The 24,004-nt window shown below is 42.1% G+C and overlaps 1 protein-coding gene across 1 annotated transcript in view; it reads left to right on the plus strand.

Annotated features, from left to right (window-relative positions):
- Positions 1 to 18,686: 18,686 nt before the first annotated feature.
- LOC311486278 (5-hydroxytryptamine receptor 2C-like) overlaps positions 18,687 to 24,004 on the plus strand; it is a gene marked incomplete at its 3' end in the record, with an annotated part of 32,299 nt that continues 26,981 nt past the window's right edge. Inside the window, exon 1 of the mRNA XM_084542073.1 lies at positions 18,687 to 19,141. Coding sequence (XP_084398199.1) covers positions 18,712 to 19,141 — 430 coding nt within the window. The 5' untranslated portion in view covers positions 18,687 to 18,711. The remainder of the gene's footprint in view (positions 19,142 to 24,004) is intronic.

Genomic DNA, 24,004 nt, shown 5'->3' on the forward strand with positions numbered 1-24,004 from the left:
TCATCTCTCTAACCCATCTCAAAACCGTTTGGGCATACAGATTTTAAATGTCTGTTATTAATCACATCAATTAGAGGGTATGCATCTAGTGATAGATAGAATTCTTATATTAGAATTATTAGAAGAGCAGAAGTTGTTCTTGCCAACGAAAAGATGGAACTTTAAAATAAATAAGATGGCTTGAACCAAGTGTACAACATTTTACAAAAATGTCTGAAATGCCTTCTGAAATGTCGTCTGTCCACCATGACCTCCAGAAATGTTAAACCTTCTGCTTTGTGCACAGATAAATCTCCACAGTGGTTTTAAAGCCTTTAGGTCCTCATATTATAAAGTGCATCTGTCTTCTATCTAATATATTGCGTTGGCGTACATCTCTAAGCTATGCAAAGAGGTTATTAAAATATCCTTATTGATCTATTGACCGTCTCAGTTTAGGTTACTCAAATGACTGTGATTTGAATTAGCGTCATTGAAGTTCAGTTGTAATCTGGCTTCTGTCTAATTCTATTTGTGGCTTAATCTCCTTCAGTAACCCATCCTCTCTAAGATTCATATTTCATGTTCATTTAATGCCTCCTCTCTTTGTACAGTATGATTCTCTCTCTGGCTGTTCTTACCAAGGGGTGGGGGGTGGGGGGGTCTGTTCCTCTGTTCCTGATTAATAACGAGGTCTTTCAGGAAATATAATGAGTTTCTCCTGCTGTGTGCCGAGTGGATACACCCTCCTGTTTGTGAGTGTGTTCGTCTTCTTTTTTTGAGTACACTGTAAAATCTAATTTTACTTTAAAAAAAAAAAAAGTATGAAAACTCCAAAAAAGTTAGAGCTAAATTGTTCAGTTTAAGTACTACTTAATTACTACTACTTGAATATATATATATATATATATAGTACAACTAACATTAATTTTTTGAGTATGTGTAATTGCTTTCAATTAGTGTCCACTACTTGACTCCAATTGCGCCCTTCTTACACAATCCTCAAAACACAATACACTGGCATAATTTGTATGCCCACATTTATTTTCCATTTCCTAGCTGTTTGGACAGCTAGGAAAGGTAGACAGAAACAAGGTTGATTTGTAAAAATCCTATTTATTTTGCATAGATAAGGTAAGGTGATTCGTAGTAGATGTGCTTATAAAGCACAAAACTTGTTTGGAGATCATTTACTGAAGACCTTCAAGCTATCATGTAGTTTGTTAAGAAAGGAAGCAAGCCATGCTAACAGCTCTGTGTAGCTGGACTGACAGACTGGTACGCTGACCTAACCAGAGTTCTTTTAGGCAAGTCTCCCCACATGCAGTAATTTCCAGTTAACAAGACTAGGCCACCAACCACATTAATGGTGCGACTATACAATTTATCTGGTCACTGGGACATTGCCAGGACTAGCATGGTCGTGATGATCACATTTAAGAGTGTGTCAAAGCCACTGGCGTCGAAAGATTTAGTCTGGGAAACCGTATCCAAATATTTGGTCCTGCTCTCATCGCTGTTGCACCTTCAGGCAACGAGAAGTTTTCAACCTAACATGTGGTCTATCTACCCAAAACTATGATCTTTTTGTCAACCAAAATCAAGTCAGTACCATATACTGTATGCAGATGGACGGCAGAACAGCTCCTCAAAATGAAGCCAAAGCAAGTAGAGCTCCCCCTGGTGTCTGGCTGCAGTATAGGTCATAAGCTCCACCCCCTCCATGTTGGTGGATGGGAGTTGGACAAAACTAAAACACGTCTTTTTTTCTTAGTTTCAGTCGTTTTAGGTAGTTAATATAATACTGATGTATATTCAAATGTCCATTTTTCGGAGGAATTTCACTCCGTGAAGTAGTTAAAAAAGTAAGTGCAGTGTATAATCCAACATTTCATTGTAACTGGTGGAGGTAGAGCAGAGCGCAGTATTAATTAAATGAAAACACGAGTGAGTCTGGAGGAAGTGTAGGTGGGTCACTGACAATGTACCACTGCGTGGCTCCACTCTGGGACCATACTGCACAGACTTTGGCTCCAAACTCGCAAGATGCGCTGTCCATATCCCTGGAAAAATAGCATCAGTTTGGTCAATTCAAGGAAGTGGGGACGTATTGTCCATGTTTATATACAGTCTATGGTCACTGCTAAAAACTTCCTGAAAGTTGGTCTAGAACCCCTCCGCTTGGAACTGATTATGTTCTGGCAAAGACTGAGTGTTCAGGCGCTTTGGCCTTTCTTTACATTCTTTTTGTCTTTATTCTTTCACATCTGCCCTCTCTTCCTTATTTACAGAATTACTTTTTGTGGTAATCACTCTCCTCTTCATCCTTGTTTCTGTGCCTCTAACCTTCCTCGCCGTCCTTCCTCACTTCACTTCTTCTTCTTTTGAAGTAAAGCAGTTGTAAAACCTTGTCACTTCTTTTCGCTGCAGTCATTCCCTCACATGCAATTTTAAGGTCCCTCTTCCTCTTCCTCTCTGTTTCTCTGGTTTTGTCATCATCTATCATTTGGATCCTTTGAATCTGGAGTTTTACACTCTGTGGTGCCCAGAGCCTTGTCCCGTCTCTTCGCTGTTGCAGTCAAGTGCGGACTGTGTATAATCTGAGCCTCTGACTGATTTAAGGGACGCTCTGTTCTGTTCTCCATTGTGCCTCAGAGTGAACACACTGTGATCCGTTATCTGTCTGCCCAATTTCTCCACAGCGCATTGTAATGCCTCCGACACAACGGCGAGCCCACACACACTTGCCAACACAGAAACAGCCAGTTATCAGGCTGTGCATCTTTTTCATCTTCTGTTCTTCTTTCTGGCCTTCCTGCTTTTGTGCTTTTTCCAGCAGTTCACAGACACAATATCTTTCACTCCTCTCTTCCCTCACAGATGGAAGGATTATGTGGTATCACTTTAGCAGAGCAGCCCGTTATTAATGGCCTTCACATCACCCATCAGAGAATAATGATTTGACTCTTTAAACACATCCAGACTTCCGCCTCGCTTGCTCTCTCGTCTCTGCAGTTAGATTTTTTCATTAAAATCTTGCACCGGTTAGTTTCAGAATATCTGAAATATCATTTAAATTAAATGTGAATTTGTACGTTTTCCATCAACCTGCCGAATGTGAATACAGTCAGGAGGACGTGCCAAGATTAACAACTCCATCACACCGCGGCATTTTAGTGCTGCTTCCCACTAAAATTATTCATGGTTTTTCTGCTTTTATTTATTTATTTTTAAAATGAGTCATTTTAACCCAACACTGCGAGAGAAGCTAATTTGAATTTGTAGCAACAACACAGATGAAAGGTGTGAATTACAACTTATTAAAAACATTAAAAAAAAAACTGCTTGTGAAACTTTTTTTGAAAGTTTTATTTCAATAAATGTACTCCGTGAACTGTACAGTAAATATGAAGTGACTGACAACAGAAAGCCACAAAGTTTGTCAAAGTTATGAGCTTGCCAACAACATACGGTACAGCAGGCTAACTCGCAAGCTTTAGCGCTGCTGGTACATGGATTGTTTATGTCTTCAAATCGAACTTGTGAGCTTGTGGTCACAACATGGGAAGTCTTGTACAGAAAGTTCTTGCCGATCAAGCGGCAACATAAGTCACAATTCGCCACTAGGCAACTGTTAACGTTTAACAGCCACCAAGGCTTCTAGATGCCAGTTAGCAAAAGTTTACGACCAGATAACTTAATGTAAGAAATGCATCGGCCATTGGGAATATCAGACATATTATAAAAAAGCAACTCAAACACAAATTACAAATACAGCTTAATTGCAATACATTAACTTAACATCGATCTCCACTATTTCTGAACAGTTAAGCAAGCTAACGCTAACCTAGCTGACACTAACAGGTAAACTAATCTAGGAAATGAGCTCTGACCTTAATTAAAAATTTTCACCTACTTTCTTCTGGCCTCTTCTTGTGGAAATCGTAAACACAACCCTACTTTAAGGCAGTATGTGTAGGATATAGTTGAGTTAGCTGTTATGTTTGACAAGACAAGGTAAGGTAAGATAAGATAAGGTGAGGATGTTAGCTTTAAATTTACTGTGATGTGAGATGGAGAATCAATTGAACTATGGATAAAAGTTCTAATTTATATCAGAATTTATTATGAAAAAAACTACAAGAAAATGTTAAATATATAGTAAATATAAAGAGTAAAACACGTTTTAGCATAGTTAAAGCAATGCACATTCTCTGTCTTCTAATTCATCACATCAGCTGACTGACGGGTGTCACTCCCTGACTTTAACACAGCAGATTTTTTATTTAGCTGATACTGTTTTTCAAAGCAGTGTCTTTGGTCCCATCCAAGCAACAAACTTCCAAGGTGAAGAAATCACGTCAACAAGGAAGTGCCAAACAATGCAGTTCCTCAAATGGCCACTTGAGGCTGGCTCTAAAAATGAGTGAATACCCGAATGCCTCCTTTAACTTACTGCGGAAATAAACATCTTTACAGCCTGGCATAAAATAAAGTTTTGTACTCTGTAGCTAACTTTTCCCTTTATGAAAATACGGAGATGAATTTTTATTCAACTCACCAGTTTAGAGTGTATCAAGTATTAAACTGATGGGTAATTAAGACGTCGCCTAATTTCACTTTATTCCTGGATTTTTTCTCCATGCCCTTTATTGATTTTCTTTCTGTCTTTCTCTTTCTTTCAGCTTAATTCAGTAAACATATTGATTTGTCTGTTTGTTGAAAATATAGTTGCACAAAACCAAGAAAACCTTTCTCTGTCTCCTTTTGTCTGTGAGCACAATACGTCTGGACCTCTGGCGTTGACTTTTCCTCCCTGCCCAAACAAAAAATACTATTATGACTCTGCAACATACTTGCTTGCTTACTTTTTCTTCTCACACAAGCTTTTCATTCGTCTGTTTGCTTATTTCCTCTGTATGCTTCGGAGTTATTCTTGACTGAAAATCTCTGATTGAATTTGAAAACCTAAAAACTTTTTTTATTTCGTTGAATAATTCAGAAAGAATGAGAAGAATTTCAGGGTTAAGACGAAACTTTAAATAGCTAGTGTTTTTCTGTGTGTGTGTTTAATCAAAGAAACTATTTAGTGTTGTAAGTAACCCTGTAACAAGCAACAGTCTGTGAAGGTTATTGTGAATACACCCAATTAAACAGCATGCAATTAACTTTTGCTTTGTTTCCCAGCACAGACACACCTGGTTACACATTGTTATGGAGCTACGTCCTCATATGTTGGTGTCATTTTCAGTCACAGCTGGACAGTGTCAGCGTATAATCAGTTGAGCTTTTGCTTCTGCTCTTCCTCTTTCTGCATCTGTCTGTTCAACTGCCATGCTCCGCCAACCCCCACCACACAACCTCCATCCAGTCCATCCATCTTGTTCTTGTTAATGGTGCTCCATCTGTGCGGCCCATTAGGTGGCCTCACGGCTTACTGGCCACGCTGATGAAAATGACCCCTACGACAGTCAAACACAATCCCTATCTGTCCAACACTCACCAGACGTGCATCAGATAGTATCACGGTTGCACACCAGGAGACTTGTTAATGGTAATATGATTTGAAAACCTTGCAGTGTTATCACTCTGACGTGACCTTTGGCTGTGTTTTTGTTAGATTTAAAGATTTTAAAAAGGTTTTCTTGTGTAATATGGAAGTCACTAAATGTCCAATGTGTTCTAGTCCATCACAAGCACCAGTTTGTGGCTGAATCTGGAAGAACACAACATATGGAGTGAGCAAGGAAAATTCCCCCATGGTACGATATATATAATTTATATGTTACACATAACATCACTTTTATCTTAACAGTACAGACACACTAAACTCACTAAAAGCAAAGAACTACCAGAAACGAAGGCAGACTGTGACGTCGCCTCGTGTCACCTTTGTCTGGACCAAAAAGTTGCACTTGAACACAAACCTCCAGTGTATTCCCATCATTTTGTTCATGGTGCCAAATGTGGATAATAAAATACATCTTGTAGATGTACCCAAATAGGCAGACGGACAGAAAACTGCATTGCTTGCACTTGAACACACCACAAAGTCTACAATCGCTGCCACATGCTCCCTGCACCTATGCCGAAGGAAATAACCCTCCATACCAGCAGGTGGCAGTAATGTGTATACGTCATTCAAAAGGGGAAACAGGAAGAGCTTCTTTTGTTTGCTTTTGATACTTCTGTTTCTCTTCTCGTGGTTTGATTTCTAAGCTGAACAGCCAATCAGAGTGATATCTGTCAACAACTCATTCCACTGCTTATTCAACATGTCCAATTCACTGAAAAGCCTAACAAGGTGAGCGGTGCTCCAAAGTTAAGGTCACAGACAGAGAATTTCTGTGTGGTGTTCAGTGTCTGGGTGAGGTGCAACTTGCGGTTCAGTGGTCGAGGACATTTTGACATGTGGTCCAGGAACCTGGAATCAGACCTCTAACCCTTTGGTTCACAAACAACCTGCTTTAGCGCCCAACTGTGACCGTCTCTAGACAGCATTCATTCTTGTTCTGGCGATTGTGTTGAGACGTGGAGGGTGTTTAATCTGCGTTTCAGTGCATGTGATGGTTGAAAGACCTGAAGATTAGTGGCACATTCAGTTGTGTTGTTGCTTCGTGTAGGAGCCAGTGTGGTTCCGGGATGTTTTCAGTCGCTTTTACCTCAGTTTTAAACAGAAATGTTTCGCAAAGGAGCATCAAACGTGTGTGTGTGTGTTTTTTTTTTTTTTTTTTATTATTCTTTCCTTTGCTTCCCCTGCAGGCAGATGGATGGTGCTGATCCGTCGCTCCGGAGGTGTGGAGTGACAGATGACAGAGGGATTGATTCAGCGGGAGAGAGATCGAAAGAGAGAGGCGACGTCGGAAAGAGTCCCAACCGCCGGTAACAGAAAACAGCAGAAGAGGTCAAGCACATCGATCGGGAGGCGAGGAGAAGTAAGTGACCAGATTTACTGATAGCGGAACGGCACTCTCTCTCTCTCTCTCTCTCTCTCTCTCTCTCTCTCTCTCTCTCTCTCTCTCTCTCTCTCTCTCTCTCTCTCTCACACTCTCTCTCACTGTCGCTGTCTTTGCTGCTGCCGCTACACTACACTCCTCCCCTCGTTTTCTTCTGTTTTCTGGTCATCCATTGTCTTTTCATCCCTCTAAAAAACACAAACAGCCTCCACGGAGCACCGGCAGTACTCCAAAGTGTTCAATAATTCTGACCAAAGCAGCTTTAAAGTTGTACTCAATGCAGCACATCACCCGGGCTTTTTCAGTGCCATTTCTCACAAGGCGGTTGTCTTAGCTGTAAAGCCCGCGGCCGAGGGGGATGTGCCGCCACAGTGCTCCGCTACACCACAACAGTGACTCAACTTATCGTCAGTTCATTTACTATTTTCTCCGGCATTTGAATTATGCATTTCGGTTTTCACGGAGGCGCAACAGGAATTTGTTTGGAAGGAGCAGGAGCACCAGACAAATAAATGAAAACCACAGAATCGGGGTTTTTATAATTCTGCTGACGATTCACGATGCTTAGACTCGCTAGGGTGTGCTAGACAGAGAAAGTGGAAAGAAGCAAAAAAAAAAAAAAAAAAGATTGTGTATCAAATGTGTTTATTTTCTTGCAAACATGACTTCGGGTTCATATTTTGCAAACCGCATTCATGCGTCCTTCCAACACCATTCTTCCTTCCAACGGTTTGTGCTACAGTCCTAAATTAAATGAGTGTGTGGGATGGACTGACCAAATTCTAGAGATATGTAATACTGAAGAGGGGACAGTTCAGACATAATGTTACATAATGGTAATGAATGTGCACAGAAAACAATCCACTGGACCCTACATCTACTATAACCTATATTTTATCATTTAATTGTGTGAAATAGACAATGGAGCTCCACTATAGCTTCATGTACTTGATGTAGTGCTTCATTCATTGCTTTTTAACATTTGCTGGAAGATACGAAGCTTGCAGGAACTGAAACCTTGACTGAAACTGTCATAGTTGTAGCAAAGTCCAGCCAAGACCAGCAGCTACACATGTCCAAAGTAATTTCAGTTAATTGCTCTCATATAAAAGGATTAAGCACTTGCCTCATCTGCCCTGCTGCTCTTCCACTCACTTGCCAAAACATTAGGCACATTAGTGCAATTGAATGCATTCTAAAGTGACGCCCTTCGTGACTGTTACAATGTCCAGGAGGTGTCAGAAAGTGTTGAGTAAACAGAAACCTCTTCAAGATCAGAGAGGATTTCAGCTTGTCTGGTGATCCTAAGCTTCTCCTGGAAAGAGGACACTGTGATAGTCGGGCTCAGACGTGAGGAATGGAGTTTATTTCAGCATAACAAGTTATGCAGCAGTAAATCCGAGCTGCCTGCGGATGACAGCTGATTTGTCTTTTGCTGTGCACCTCGTTTTATAGCAAAAAGAGATCATCCCTCTGGGCTGGGTTTTTGCCTAAACCACTGGCTAGTTTCTTCTTGTGTCACAATAACGACATATTTCTTTCCTAATGGAAAGGTTCAGGCACAGTCCAGGCGTGAGCTGATGCAGAGCTCTCTGCTTCAAATCCCCCTTGCGGCTTCTCATTCTGTTCTTCACTTCTGACTTTTACCATAGGCAAGTCTATTCTACACTACACCAGTTCATTATACCTAGCATGTACACCGATCAGCCATAACATTAAAACCACTGACAGGAGAAGTAAATAACACTGACCATCTTGTGACAATACAACGTTATGCTGGGAAACTTTTGGACCTGGCATTCATGTGGATGTTACTTAGAGCCTGACACAGACACACACACAAAAACGCTTTAGGAAGAACTCAAAAAACATGAAGAACAGCACAAGGTGTTGACCTGGCCTCCAAATTCACTAGATCCCAAACTGATCAAGTGTCTGTGGGATGATCCACAGAGGCCCCTCCCCTCAACCCATAGGACCCAAAGGCCCCCACTAACAACATTCTGTTGCCAGACACCACAGGACACCCTCAGAAGGCCCATGTCCATTCTCTGAAGAGTCACAACTGTTTTGGAGGCACAAGGGAGACCTCCACAATATTAGGAAGGTGGTCATACATAATGCTGTGACTGATTGGTGTGTATGTCTTCAATACAGGGTATATCTTTTCAATACAGGCTGTATTAAACCAGATGATGAGTAATATTCTACTGCCCCTAAATGATGACAGTGTTTATTTGCAGAGAGAGTATGAAACTGATATTGGATCTCAAGTGCTGGTTGGGGACGAATGGGTGTGAATCTTTTCTCCTAAACCAAATCCTAAATGAAAACCTGACTACCTACCCAAAACTAAAATACTGTGAAGCTACCCCCCTGTTTCTAATGTGTCTATGCAAATCAACATCTACCCAGAGTGATCGCAAGTGACCAGACCTGGTATTAACACGCGTCTCCAGATGCATCTCCAGATCCGATCTCAGTTCCGTACTCTGTGTGCAAATAAACCCAGACATCATCTGGGGCACAGTACAATATTTTAACAGCTGCTGTCTCTAATGGCTCTCTACCGCTGCTCCATAACCGAGAACAGCGCTTTTTTTATGCCTGTGCGTCATGACTAATTATTTAATCATCTCCGATCTCCTTAGACCGTAGACGGGTACTTGATGTCAGTTCTAAGGTGTTAACAGTCACTTCACACAAAGACATAACACAACGAACTGCTCGGCAACACAATCAACAAATAACACAGCAAGCACGTAGCATTCCAAAGATACGAGAGCTCAAAACAAAGGCGTACCAAGACAACAGTCTGGCAACATGCCTTTTGGATTTCACTGTGAGGCATGTTTCAGTGAGTATAAAGAAAACAAATGCCTCTGCATGTAATTGGATAGACCTGCAACCAACCAGAGGCATTTACTTGTCAACAAATTAAACTCTATCAGGCTCGTGTAGGAGGAGGTGGATGGCTAGAAATCCTGACTAGAAGGTGCTCTTAAATACTAAATTAGTGCTACTAATTTAGTATTAAAAGGTAATATGAGTATCAATATCAATTCTCAAACCATACGTGCATTTTTGCACAATTAAATACACAATTAAAAATTTATCATACTTTCTGTGGCAGAGTAGATTTTTTTGTGTTTAAACATGCAAGAGTTTGTGGTGGTTGCAGTTTTGTTACAACTCAACACTAGAGGTGGTACCAAGCCATGACGCTTTAAGCAGGAAGTCGACTAGTCGCTGATCATGTGACAATAACAACACAGACGCCTCAGAGAAGACAGGTGAGGAGCCCAGTGGGTCATTGCAGCAAACTAGCAGTGGTTCATCAAGTGTGTGGAAATAGTTTACTAAAGATGAAGCCCATTCTACCGTGGCATGCAGAATATGTAAGTCAGTCCCGAAATACAACAGAAGTACTACTGCAATACACACTCATCTGAAAAGGCATCCACTAACGCTAGCAGAGACTAGTCCATGTTGACTAGACTTTGACCTCATATTAGTCGAAATCCAGTCATTCAACACCTACTCAACACGTGATTTTATTTGTTTAGGCTTTAAATCCAGTTTTAGCTGCGAGTTGGACTGACAACAGAAACTGTCACCCTATATGACAGCGAGCAAGCAACACAGCAAGAGGCTAACTGACCTCCTCTTGTCCATGATGTTAATTTGGCAGTGGAGGATCTCTACATTACCCATCAGTCAAGAGTCAAAATTAAACCATTTCATCTTGATGGTGTACACACTGCTTTTGTATTAAAGAGGAACTACTGATTTTTACAACCTAGACCTTATTTCTGGCATAAAATATGATCGTTTAATCACCCATATAACTTTGGTGTCATTTGGAGTCGTTCGTCAGATATTTAGATCCACGTATATCCATATAGTGGGAGTGACTGGGGCACCGAAACTCAGCCTCTAAATAACGCATTATCTGCTGTGAAACTCGTTCATTTCAACAATATTTTGTTACGATACGCTAGTGCTCCCCTTTAATAGAATGATTGCACACAAACCAGAAAATTCTGTCTGTTAAATGATGGGTTATATATCAACGATATAATGAATTGATTCATTTGTGGTCTGCTATTTGATAGATTCCCGCTCTAAGCCACTCTGTCTCGCTCTACCCTGCTCCCCCATTCCAGTGGGGCAACCCGAAATCAACCTCCCACTGTCCATATCTCCCACTAGGTATGTGACTGACATCAGGGGCGGAGTGGGGCACTAAAATCCACCCCCCTTAATATAATACTAAATAATATATATATGGGAGTATTTGGCCGCTATCCGCGGAGAATTTAGTAACGTCAATGATTCTGATAAGCTCAGGCCGGTCGCGTTCGCCTCACGGCCGCTCAATTTGTGATCCGCTGCGTAAATCCTTCGGCCGGCCGACCGGGAAAAGTCCCGGTCGTCCCGATTGCCACTCCGCCCCTGACTGACATCTAGTTGGAGGGCGTCCACTTCAACCCACAAAGTGAACTCATATCAAATTGACATGACGTGGCGTGCAGGGGGATAGAAAACCTCTCACACAAAGGAAACAAATAGCTCTGGGAGGCTGCCCACGTCACCAGTACCTTAATCTGCCTCTGTTGGTGGTAATGTAGTTTAATACAACAGGATAGAATTTTAGAATTTCATTACTGCTAGTGATGTTGCATCGTTACACGGTATTTGACAGTAAAAAATATTGAATCTTGAAAAACCGAAGAGGTTTGGTTTGAAACATTTGTTTCAAATGTTTGACTTGTCCGCGGTGAAATTTCAGTTGCCACTGTTGAAAGTGAAGCAGGAAGTAGAAGAAGTAAACAAAAATGAACCCGACTGACGCAGCGCCGACTAGTGTTTGGGTGGCATTTTTACAGTTCGAGCCAGGCTGATGAGCGCACAAGTATAAATGGCTCACACCGGCGTAGGCCAAGTGTGTAAGTTAAGGCGTCTATGTCCAGCGGTACTTTAAATGAGCCTTTACTGTCTGCTGATAATTCTGCTAACTCCTACAAAGCAAGAGAAGCACATATGTAAACAGTGAAGAAGAGAATTACCCCAACAAGAGGTATTGTCCTCACAGAAGATGGGATTCAACCGTTTAACAGCAATTATAGGTGCTACTTTTTCTGGCTATGAAACGTAAGCCCTAAATGTTAAGCATCAAACAACACGAAGTGGTTTGCTTTTGTAGGTCCATCTAAGAGGAAGCAAATCTTCCATCCCATTTCCCTGCCACCCACCACTGTTTTATCTCGGAGAACAGAAATGGCTCAAACAAACAAAAAGTGCAGCAGCGGTTTCTCCCCGCGGTGAAAAGTGAAGTGCCATCTGCGCCCTCACCGGGCTCCGGCAGCACGATCCCCTGGCAGTTTCCATCCGCATCTGTGTGACTCTCTCTGGGAAGCGAGGCGGAGGCCGTCTGTGCGCTCACACCACCAATTACACTCTGTAGACGATGTGTTAGGTTAGCCGCGTGCGCTCGCTCCGCGGGCCGCTTCTAATCTTTGGTTTGAAACTAATGAAGTGTGTGTTTTCATGCCAGGTCCAGGATGATTGAAAGGAAGAAAGATTATCGTTGTGAGAATAACAAGTTTGTGTCCTGTGGTGTTAAAAGGTTACACTTTACGTGTCTTTTTATTCCATCTTCCTCTTCCCCCTCCTCACTCTTCATCCTCTTCATACTCCATGAAACACTGCCTGGCCAAAAAAAAGTTGCCACCTGGATTTAACTAAGCTAATAGATACGAGCCTCCTATTGGATAATTACTGCATGGGTGATTATCTTTCAGCTGGCAACAAGTTGTTTAACCCCAACTGATGCAATGAGTAACTTCTCATTTCTTAAACAACCATGTTTAAAGACACATCCTGTTCAGTCCCAGTCCCTTTAGAAGGGAACTCAAGGGACTGGGACTGAACAGCTGTGTAGCCTTAAGAAAACCACTAATCAGTAAGGCCAACCGGGAAAAAATGCTTCAGTTTGCTAGGGAGAATAATTATTGGACTCTGGAGCAATGGAAGAAGGTCATGTGGTCTGATGAGTCCAGATTTACCCTGTTCCAGAGTGATGGGGGCATCAGGGCATCAAGAAGAGAGGCAGATGAAGTGATGCACCCATCATGCCTAGTGTCTACTGTACAAGGCTGTGGGGGCAGTGCTATGATCCGGGGTTGCTGCAGTTGCTCAGGTCTAGGTTCAGCAACATTATGTGTCCAAAGAATGAGGTCAGCTGACTACCTGAATATACTGAATGACCAGGTTATTCCATCAATGGATTGTTTCTTCCCTGATGGCACAGGCACATTCCAAGATGACAATGTCAGGATTCATGGAGCTCAGATTGTGAAAGAGTGGTTCAGGGAGCATGAGACATCATTTTCACACATGGATTGGCCACCACAGAGTCCAGACCTTAACCCCATTGAGAATCTTTGGGATTTGCTAGAGAAGGCTTTGTGCAGTGATCAGACTCTCCCATCATCAATACAAGATCTTGGTGAAAAATGAATGCAACACTGGGTGGAAATAAATCTGGTGACATTGCAGAATCTTGCAATGGCTTGCCTGCAGTGCTGTTTAGTTTCCTGCAAACTATCCTGATACTCTCCCTAAGATGAGGAGATGTGAAGCAGCCTGTCTGTTACACTTGGAGCACTGCAGCGGTGATAAACACGCACATTCGTGCACATACATATCCACACATATACTTCCTCATTGCCCTTATTTAACCTTGTTTACATTCTTTTCCTTGGTTGAATTGTGATCATGAAACTTACTGTGATTCCGTTGTGCAATCACACAGCAACCTAATTAATGGATGCTCTGTGGAAACCTCACTACTCTGCTGTTTTATTGACTTTATGCTGTCACGTTTTTCAAGTGTAGAAGCAGACTAGACAAATAATCAATAAATCCAGATAGAAAGAGTTCTTTTTTTTTTTTTTTTTTTTCCCAGGTTCTTTCTATCCTCTTTCTGAAATAGGAGATTTCTTCAGGTTTTTCCTGGCTTACTCTGTGGTTTCCTTTTGACTGAGCTAAAAGCACATTGGGCTAAAAGAGTATTGGTGTCAGCTTGACGTGGTCCAAGTTGAAAAGCAGTGAACCAGATTATGTTTCCGCATACCACACCAACCCTAAACCTTTTTGAAAACACAGATTACATATTTATCAAAATGTTGGATTAATATGTTCTTTATTGTCCAACATTTAACACATTATGATCACCTTCGGGCAGCACAGTGGCAAGGTGGTTAGCACTGATGCCTCAGGAGGTCCCAGGTTCGAATCCATGGGCCGACTGGGCCTTTCTGTGTGGAGTTTGCATGTTCTCCCAGTGTCTGTGTGGGTTCTCACTGGGTACTCCGGCTTCCTCCCACTGTCCACAGACATGCTTGTAAGGTTCATTGGTGATTCTAAATTGGCCTTAGTTCTGAATGTGAGTGTGAATGGTTGTCTGTCTCTCTGTGTTAGCCCTGTGATAGACTGGAGACCTGTCCAGGGTGTACCCCGCCTCTCGCCCGATGTCAGCTGGGATAGGCTCCAGCAGACCCCGTGACCCTTAACAGGAATAAGCGGTTACAGAAGATGAATGAATGAATGACCACCTTCCTAATATTGTGTAGGTCTCCCTTTTGCCTCTAAAACAGTTGTGACTCATCAGAGAATGGACATGGGCCTTGTGAGGGTGTCCTGTGGTGTCTGGGAACAGAAAGTTGTTAGTGGGGGGAGCCTCTGTGGACCATCCAACAGATATGGGGTGGGGGTGCCTGGTCTGGTCTAGGTGGGTGGTACATGTCTAAGTAACATCCACATGAATACCAGGTTCTAAAGTTTCCCAGCAGAACATTGAATTGTCACAAGATGGTCAGTGTTATGTACTTCACCTGTCAGCGGCTTTAATGTAATGCCTGATTGGTGTATATCACCTGGTCATTGTGTAGCCTAGCAGCACTGCTCTCACAACTTCCAGCTCAAGTTACAGCTTGAACTCCATGAGTTCCAGGAAGCAGTTAGCTGGCATAGAGGCTGAAGACAGTGTGGGAAACAGCTAACCCTGCCGTCTCCAGAGTCTGTTTGATTATGTTCCGACACAGAAGTGAGATCAGACCAGAGCTTCAAAAAAACGTGGTGTATTTCCTGGCCAGCTTTTGCACCAAGAGAGCAGAGACTCCCTCGGTTTTTCCAGCCATGGCTCTTATCCAAAGGTTGGGCTGGTCAAGGCCGTCAACCAGTAAAAAAGACACTTGCACTACCGCTGCAAGGCCAGTGGGGGAGCAGGGGCAACATAAAAACTGGGAATACCAGTAGGACATGGCCACCCAGGTTGTCTCCAGCAGGAATGTCCAGATCGAGTTTGTACCCCGATATCAATTAGTATCTGCCGATCTGAGTCTCGATCCAATCTTAAATAAACAATATTTCCTCCCTTGCAGATTCATAAAGGCTTTTCTTATCTTCCTAGATCACGTGTACACTGTGTGTTTCCTATTGGAAAGTTGTGGTAGAGTTGTGGCTGACATGCAGTGTGGAGAGGGTAGCTCTTACATTGCTTTCAGAAGCTCCAACAGAAAATTTGTGTTCTCTACTCCAGAAATGGCCTGGTCATCCAACGCCATAAAAAATCTGTAACAACCCCTGACTTCTGTGATTTTTGACAGCTTTTACGCACGCCATCCATTATTGAAATAGAAGAAGAAGTCTCGGCGTTGGAGTGACATGGTTTTGGTTTATTGCAGACCTAAAACAAATAACTAGAAAAGACCAGCCTTCAGACCAGCGATCTGATCGGATCATTTTAAAAATGCCTGGATTGGCCCTGGTACTGATCTCCCAATCGGGACATCCCTAGTCTCCAGGGTCAGCCCATCACAAAGCACCTACAAATGTTTATAAAGTAAAATAATTACTTTGTTTAATCTATAATCCATGTTGGTAACTCTTTTTAGAACGTAATGGATGCAGAAATAGAATTAATGGTTAATAATATTAAAATGTATTGAGGGGTGTCAAACTCAGTTTTGATCAGGGGCCACATACAGTCCAATTTGATCTCAAGTGGGCCAGACAAAACATTTTATGAACAACCTGAATTTTTTTGGAGTGCGAATTTTGGGTGCAATTTCATTTCATTTCCATTTCATTTCATTGCTGCATCTACTGTTTAGTTCTGGGTCTCTCAGGTTTGTGTTACATTCCTTACTTTTTGTGGACAAACAAGTAATAGGTGCCAATTTCCTTCTTCTGCTCATCTTCCTCCTCATCCTCTTTTCCTTGTTCCCTTCTTCCTTCTCCTTCTCGTACTATTCCTAATTTTCCTCCACCTACTCCTCCTCTTCCTTCCTTCCCTTCTTCTTCTTCCTTCTTTCTCCTTTTCATCTTCCTCCTTCCAACCCTCTTTCTCCCCTTCCTTCTTCTTCTCTTCTTCCTTTGCAGATTCTTCCCATGGCCCAAATTGGACTCTCTGGTGGGGTGGTTTTGGCCCACGGGCTGCATGGTAGACACCCCTGGTATATGGGCTCCTGTTCTAGCATATGACTTCCAAAAATCCAAAAATAAAAACAAGGGGGGAAAAAAAAACACAGAAGAACAATGTTGTTGTGCAGATGTCTGTTGTGTTAATAAACCAGCTGATGGCAGAGCAACACTTTTGGTTATATCTTTCCATCTCAGCACAACAGAATTTTGTATTAATAGATATGCAAGAATATCATATGCAGACTGCTGTCACAGTACACGCTGTGCACAGTTTCCAGCAGCGAACCTCCAAACAAGGAGAACGTACAAAAATACCTCATCAGTTGTTGTGAAGTCATAAAACAGGTACAGATCCATTTCATTTTTGTCCAAAAAACAGAAATGTTTCTCAAAATTCACGAAACTGCAAATGTGGAAGATCAGAAGTGATGAGAATAACTTTTAACCCAGGAAGCCAACAGTGTGTTTAATTTTTCTGCACTCAAGTGCAGGCAAAGGCTTGTTTCGAACAACACAAGTAAGAACCCACACTGTGTCTGCCCACACGCACATTAATAATCTGAATGAGTGATAATGTTTGCACACAATCACACCTCGCCAATTAATTTGCATGCGCAGTAATTTACACAAACAAATGCAAAACAGAGACAAATGAACACACTCGCAATACAAATGTTAACATGCCCACGCAGTAGGAAAAAAATCAAATAAATGCAGAGCAGGGCTACTGTTAGCGTGCATATAGCAACGAGTGAAACATGTATACACACACACACACACACACACACGCATACACACACACGCTCTGAGCGGCTATTCTACTCTCCTTGATAATATCATAGACTCACCGCCCACTAAACTATCGCAGCTGGAGCCCTGGGATCCCTCTGGGTCCCTTTTTTTATCTGAAATGGGCTCTACACTCCCACACGAAAAGAAGAAACCAACACACTCAGATTCACTTTTCATTCTTAATCATGTCCGCACCTTCCAAAACGTGTCTCACTGGTTTTCACAGTGTTCCTTGCTCCATCTTGACTGTTAGACGACATATGTGCACGCACACGTTCAAAGCGCACAGTCGGACTCCCTCCACCTATCCCTGAAGACGTTTATGAGGTGGTAAATCAGTAAGATGTCTCAGTGGTGGGGGGTAATAGAGAGGACAGCCAGTGCTTCAGCACACATAGGGTGTAAACATCAAAGCTTCTGTTTCATTTTGAACTCCTTCGGTTTGTTTTAAATGACTGTGCTGTTAAATGTTGCCAGCTGCGCTCTCTGCTTTATTAGGAGAGCAGATAATATCATGAATTAGTCAGGTGAAGCAAGGACGACAAGCGCAGAAAAGAATATATGATGGGGAGAAGAATCCAGTGGGCTCCATGTTAATGGATGGCTGAACAGGGAGGAAGAAAAGGTGGAGGGGAAGATTTAAAGAAGCAAAAAAGTTTGTATGATGGAGAGAGGTAGACGAAGGGAGCGATGGATATTTCAAAGGAAGCCTATAAAGGTCTGCCCTTGTGTATTATTTAGAGGGAGTTGGAAATTCATCAAGATAGCACTGGAATGTGAGAGAGGAAGGATAAACGACTGTAATGTGAAGGACTTTCAAACTAAATAACCTTGTCTCTCTCTTCGTTCCACAGTTCAACCTGTTCACCAGCTCTCATCTGAAAGAAGGCAAACCTCCCGGACAAAAACCTCGGACACGACCAAACACAGCAGCAAGATTTAACTCCAAATGCACAAACTGATTGATACTCATTGAGACCAACTGGCAGTGATTGGATGGACGTGTGGGGCGGCCAGCAGCCATGGATATAAGTGATCTAATTTCCAGCTCTGAATTAGAAACTCTTAAAGCCTCCGTTCCATCAGGGGGTAGATGTGGCTGAACACCAAAGGGCCGATTTGGACATTTTGGCTCAACGCATAACTTGAGGACACTTTGCCAATGACTTGTTGGCAGGAACTGGCATGTGAAAACCTTAGAGAACAATTTGAGACAGTTTGTACAATACAAACTCAAGAATAGTTGTTACTCCCTATCCCCTGTTCCCAGTTCCCAGTTCCCTGTCATTCCCTACCCCTAAAGTTTGTCCATCCTTGTTTGCTCCCCTTCCATGAAATCCCATTCATTATTATTGGCGGCTTGTGATATCTAAAAATTCTCCCTCAATGCTGAGAGAAATCTCTTTCGCCACCTTCGTCTTGTGAAGAGGGTTAATTAAAACAAAGGGATTCTGTCCTCGTTCAGCCTCCAATAGCATTATCATCTCTCTCTGGAATGGGTGGCCCAGCGAGATCTCTTCTTGGTGGGTTTGGCACCACCACCTCCTCCCTGGAGGTTGGGGGTCAGATGGCTTGGCCAAGCAACAGCCCTCTGGACCTCAACCAAACCCTGCCATGGGGTATAGGACTTGGAGGCAGCAGCGGAAGTGTTGGAGCAGCGGCAGCCATGACTTTAGGTCTGGACAATTCCACTACTTCCCAGGAGTCTGTCTCCAGGGCTGTGATCAAAGAGAAAAACTGGCCGGCGCTGCTCATACTCGTCATCATTGTGCTGACGGTCGGTGGCAACATTCTGGTGATCCTGGCGGTGTCGCTGGAGAAGAAGCTCCAGAATGCCACCAACTTCTTCCTGAGGTCACTGGCTGTGGCGGACATGCTCGTGGGCATCCTGGTCATGCCGATCTCCCTCATCAACATCCTCTATGGTGAGTCACGAGTGTGCAAAAAAAAAAGGCATTAAAATGAATGGCACTTCACAGACTTAAGTGATGGGTGAGCCCCAATAATGATAAAATATATTTTTGCACATGCCTTTCAGTTGTGCATATAGTTTTGGTTTTGGGATGAGATATTTCAATGGATACACAGAGAATTACACCTAATGATGTCATTCAGGGGTCGCGTTAACCGAATATTTTCCGTCATTGACCGTTTTTTTAAAACTGTGACGGAAAAATCTGAAGACCATCTGTCATTTTGACAGATTGCAATTCACACCCCTGACCACTTGGTGGCGAGTGACGTTATTAGTTGGCTCTTGTCTCTAATTGCAGTTTGCGTTCCAAACATTGCGGAACCTTTGTCAGTGCACGATTTCCTTTTACACGATTACACTGACGCACATGTTAAAGCTCGGCTAACCATAGACATATATACAGTATATGTATATGTGCAGCTAACGGCTACCAAAATGGAGGAATTGGGTGAAAGCACGTTGCTAGGGCTGATAGAAGGCAAATTTTATTTTAAAAAACTGCCTGATGGAAGCCTTGATGCAGAATTTTGTGCAAATTGTGCAAAAAAAAAAATAAAGGTTTGCATACCACCGAAGCACTTCAACCTTACGGTGCCATCTAAGAGCTGTTAGCGCTAGCAGTCCCGGTCCGAGTACGGACAAGACTTGTCGGCAGCCCAAACTTTTGTTTTGGTGTTCAACCCCAAAGGTTACAAATATCTAAAAAAAAAAATAAATATGTCAAACTCATGGTGGTACTAGAGGGAAAAAAATAATCATTGGAATGCAAAAGTGGGTTGGTTTTATCCTCCGTAGACCATGAATGAATAAAGAAATTGAAGGCGATCAATGCAATACCTGATGAGATATTTTAGTCTGGACCAAAACGAGTGGACAGCAGTCAAACAATGTCGTCCTAAAAGCCATGGATACCACTATGTGTTTGTAATAAGGGCACAGTGGCTCTTTACATTTGGAAACTATAGCAATCAAAATGATTAGCCAGAAAGCTGAAGAGGAGGTAACAAGAGCAATCACTCCTGCAGTCTGTCTAAGTTTGGTGTACTGGAGTTTTTGTTACACGTATTGCCAAATATGCTGTATTTATATTCAGTTCAATTCAATTTTATTAATATAGAATCAATAACAATACAAATCGTCTCAAGACGCTTTACAAAAACCCAGCCTGAAACCCACAGAGCAAGCCTGAAGGCGTTGGTGGCAAGGAAAAACTCCCTTTTAACAGGAAGAAACCTTGAGCAGAACCCATATATATGGAGGGACCCATCTGCCTCAGGCCAGCCGGGTACAGACATATATATATATATATGCATTACTTACATAGACGTATATGAACCCTCTGTTTAGGACAACAGATGATCCAATTTGTTGATGTGCTTGAAACCATTGACTTGTTTTAATCATAACTAGACAGATACGTGCCAGTAGATTTCACCCAATATTTGAACAATCTTCACTGCAGATTTCCACCACTGATCTTGGCCACCCACCCACCCGCCCACCCACTCGCCAGCTGTTGCCAGAACACAGTGACACGCGCCCTGTCATTATTTCAAAACATTTTTTCAGTGCAATTATTGAAATGATTATCGCTTCTCCGAGACGCGGCACACTGTTATTTTGCAAGTGATTCAAGAGCCAGAGGATGCCAGCTTGGTAATTGCAATATCGTAGCAGTAATCGACTGCTGTTCTTGCTTTCCAAGTCTGCGCCAGGGTCCCGCATGAACACCCACATTAGCATAATAAGATGGTGGATTGTCCTCTCAAAGGCTGTGTATTGAATTCCTTGTCTAGTCCCAGAAAAACATTTCATTACAGAAAGCCTGTCTTCTTTTAACATTTGAGCCAGGTCCCTGCGTTAACACCTCAGAGGAGACCAACATTTCTTACGGTGTACCCGTAAATGTCACGGCCACAGAAGTGATCGCCGAGCTGATAGTCAGAGAGCTGCAGATAAACAGACATTGACCTTTCTGCTTTTCCGTGACAGTAATCTTTGTCAATGCTCATGTCGCTGACTTCCATGAACTCTCGGCACATTCTGATGAATCTATCGGTCATTTTCAGATGATGCCATCGCTGCAACCATTTGAAGCCCTGTTTAAAAGCAATTTGACTCATCTGTTTGGTATTTTGAGAGAAGTGGGGACATTTTACCATGATGATTGGTAACATTTGAGAGCTTTCATAAGGTCTTCTAGTGGAGGTCAAGTCACACCATATGAACCAAGGCCAAATCTGATCTCAAGTCTGCTTTCTTTTACACAGTGGAATCCTTTCCATGTAGGCCTAATAATAAAAACATGAGGTATCTTGACACGGCCTGCCCATCTTATAAATTTTTTATTGATCTGGAGTCTTACTAGGTCAGAACCTGAGATTTTATAGGTTTTCTTTTGGGTCTCGAGTAATTCTGACAGCCAGGAAAATAATAGTTTTTTTTGTGACTTGAAACTGCATCAACAATCTGTTGACATCAATCATGAGAATAAACTCCAAACACAACATCTGGTGTATTAGCCACTTGTGAATCCAAGATGACAAAGCTGAAACAAAGGCAACTGGACTTGTTGAGTTTCTTGAAGACATGTTGCCACTCATGCAAGTGGCTTCTTCAGTTTCTTCAGCTTGTGAAGAAAGTTGAAGTTATTGTGGATCGCCTTTTTCTACATCCATAATGTGTAGAGCAACATTAGCACTAACTCACAGGCTTGTTTGTAGCCACCTGGGGGATATAATAATCACTGTTTTTTGGTTTTGGTCAATTTCTGAAGGAAATAGTTGATTCTTTTGCTGCTGGTTTAACCTTTTTCCAGGCGGGTTGCTAAAAAAACTGAAATAATATCTGTAGAGCCAAGGGGGACTACAGAAACAGAAACAGAAAGGAATCTGTATGGGTTCTTCAGTATGAAAACCAGAGCACTTTGTTTCCATTTCCTTAGTGTTCATGAGTGAATGTGAAACAATCTAAGCTAATCTACAAGATTTTGTGCATGCAGTTTGATCATATTGGATTAACGAGTCTAATACCAGATCTTGATTTAAATTTCACTAGTTTCTAATGAATATGTCAAGCAATCTACTTGAAATATACTAAATGTTGTTGTTAATTGGGGCTATGTCACTCATAAAAAGCTTAACCTGTTTATACACTGATCCGGCATAACATTATGTCCTAACATTGTGTAGGTCTCCCTTGTGCCTCCAAAACAGTTGTGACTCATCAGAGAATGGACATCTGAGGGTGTCCTGTGGTGTCTGGCAACAGAATGTTAGTAGTGGGGGCCGTTGGGTCCTATGGGTTGAGGGGAGGGGCCTCTGTGGATCATCCCACAGATACTTGATCAGTTTGGGATCTAGTGAATTTGGAGGCCAGGTCAATACCTTGTGCCGTTCTGTTTTTTGAGTTGTTCCTAAAGAATTTTTGTATGTGTGTCTGTGTCAGGCTGCATCCTGCTGGGGATGGCTGCTGCCATCAAGGAGTGTCATTGCTATGGGGTGGGGGTGCCTGGTCTGGTCTATGTGGGTGCTACATGTCTAAGTACATGTTATTTGCTTCTCCTGACAGTGGTTGTAATGTTGTGTTTGATCAGTATATTATAAAATACATATTTGTGCTGCTTTTATGTCCAGCTTGAATCCGAGTATACTATTCTACACCAAATTGTAATACGTGTATTGAAATAGAACTGTATAATAATCATATCTAGTTAATTTCATAGAATATTTGTCTGCACAGGAGTGACTTGCGAATGCATTGCGTCAATTGATGACAAACCAGACGTCATTCTACTCTGTTCATGGCCAAATATGAACACTCTGACGTCTCATTACAGGCTTTGAATTTGTAAAAAATAAATAACGTTTAGCCTCTGCTAATGACTTGCTAAACGATGTGTGATTTAATTTAGATGTTTGTGCATCGGGCTGTGACGTTGTTCATCAGCCGGTGTCGCGTGCGGTCATCTTGTCTCTCTGAGGAGAAATGATTCGATAAACTGGCACCAAACAGTGGCGGTGTGTGAGTAAGCCAAACAGTATAACCTGGAGGCTGAGAGTCTGTTATTTTATCAGGGTGACAGCAGAGGAAGACAGATTCGGAGAAGTAAACATGGATGTCATTTTGACAGTCCAGGGAATATATTCAGAGTTTGTGCACTTTACTAAATTTGATGGAATTCGCTTTTGGGCTTGAGGCTTACAAACGTCTCCCATTTATTTACCATTGTCGTACATTGAAAGACCTATAATGGAAGATTTTAATCAAGCTCAATTCATACATTATTTTTCTTCTTGACACGTGTTATTTAAATGATTCCCAACCCACATTTAACTTTACTTTTTTTACTTTTTGGGTTTGTTATTTTATAGCCTCAAGCCTTTGGCCTCAAGCAGCTTTCTAAATCCACATCTCTGACTTTATACTGACTTTATTCAGTTTTAAATCTCCTTTTCATGTTCCCCAGTTTTAAGGCCAGTAAAAAAAAAAAAAACTGTGTGTCACTTTTATTTAGCTGAAATATGTTTGGAATAATTTGTACCTACAAACCCAAAGAAACGCAATTGTAGATCTATACATGTGGGTATTCGTCCACAGCCCCTTTCTATCTTCAGCGCAACTTGGCCAAACTTGCGACTGCTTCACAAGCCATTACTTTGTAGCTGTCAGGCATCCTTTAGGAATACTAAGCAGGACGGGGATGGTTGATTGCTGCTTAATGGGCTGCGTATGGTCAACGGACGCACTCGCTCGCTCACTCTGTGTCTGTTAGTTCAGGCTGCTAGCGCTGCTGATTGCTCACTGTGGCAAT

This window comes from Chelon labrosus (genome assembly GCF_963514085.1).
Source record: "Chelon labrosus genome assembly, chromosome: 1".
In the NCBI taxonomy this organism is placed as follows: domain Eukaryota; kingdom Metazoa; phylum Chordata; class Actinopteri; order Mugiliformes; family Mugilidae; genus Chelon; species Chelon labrosus.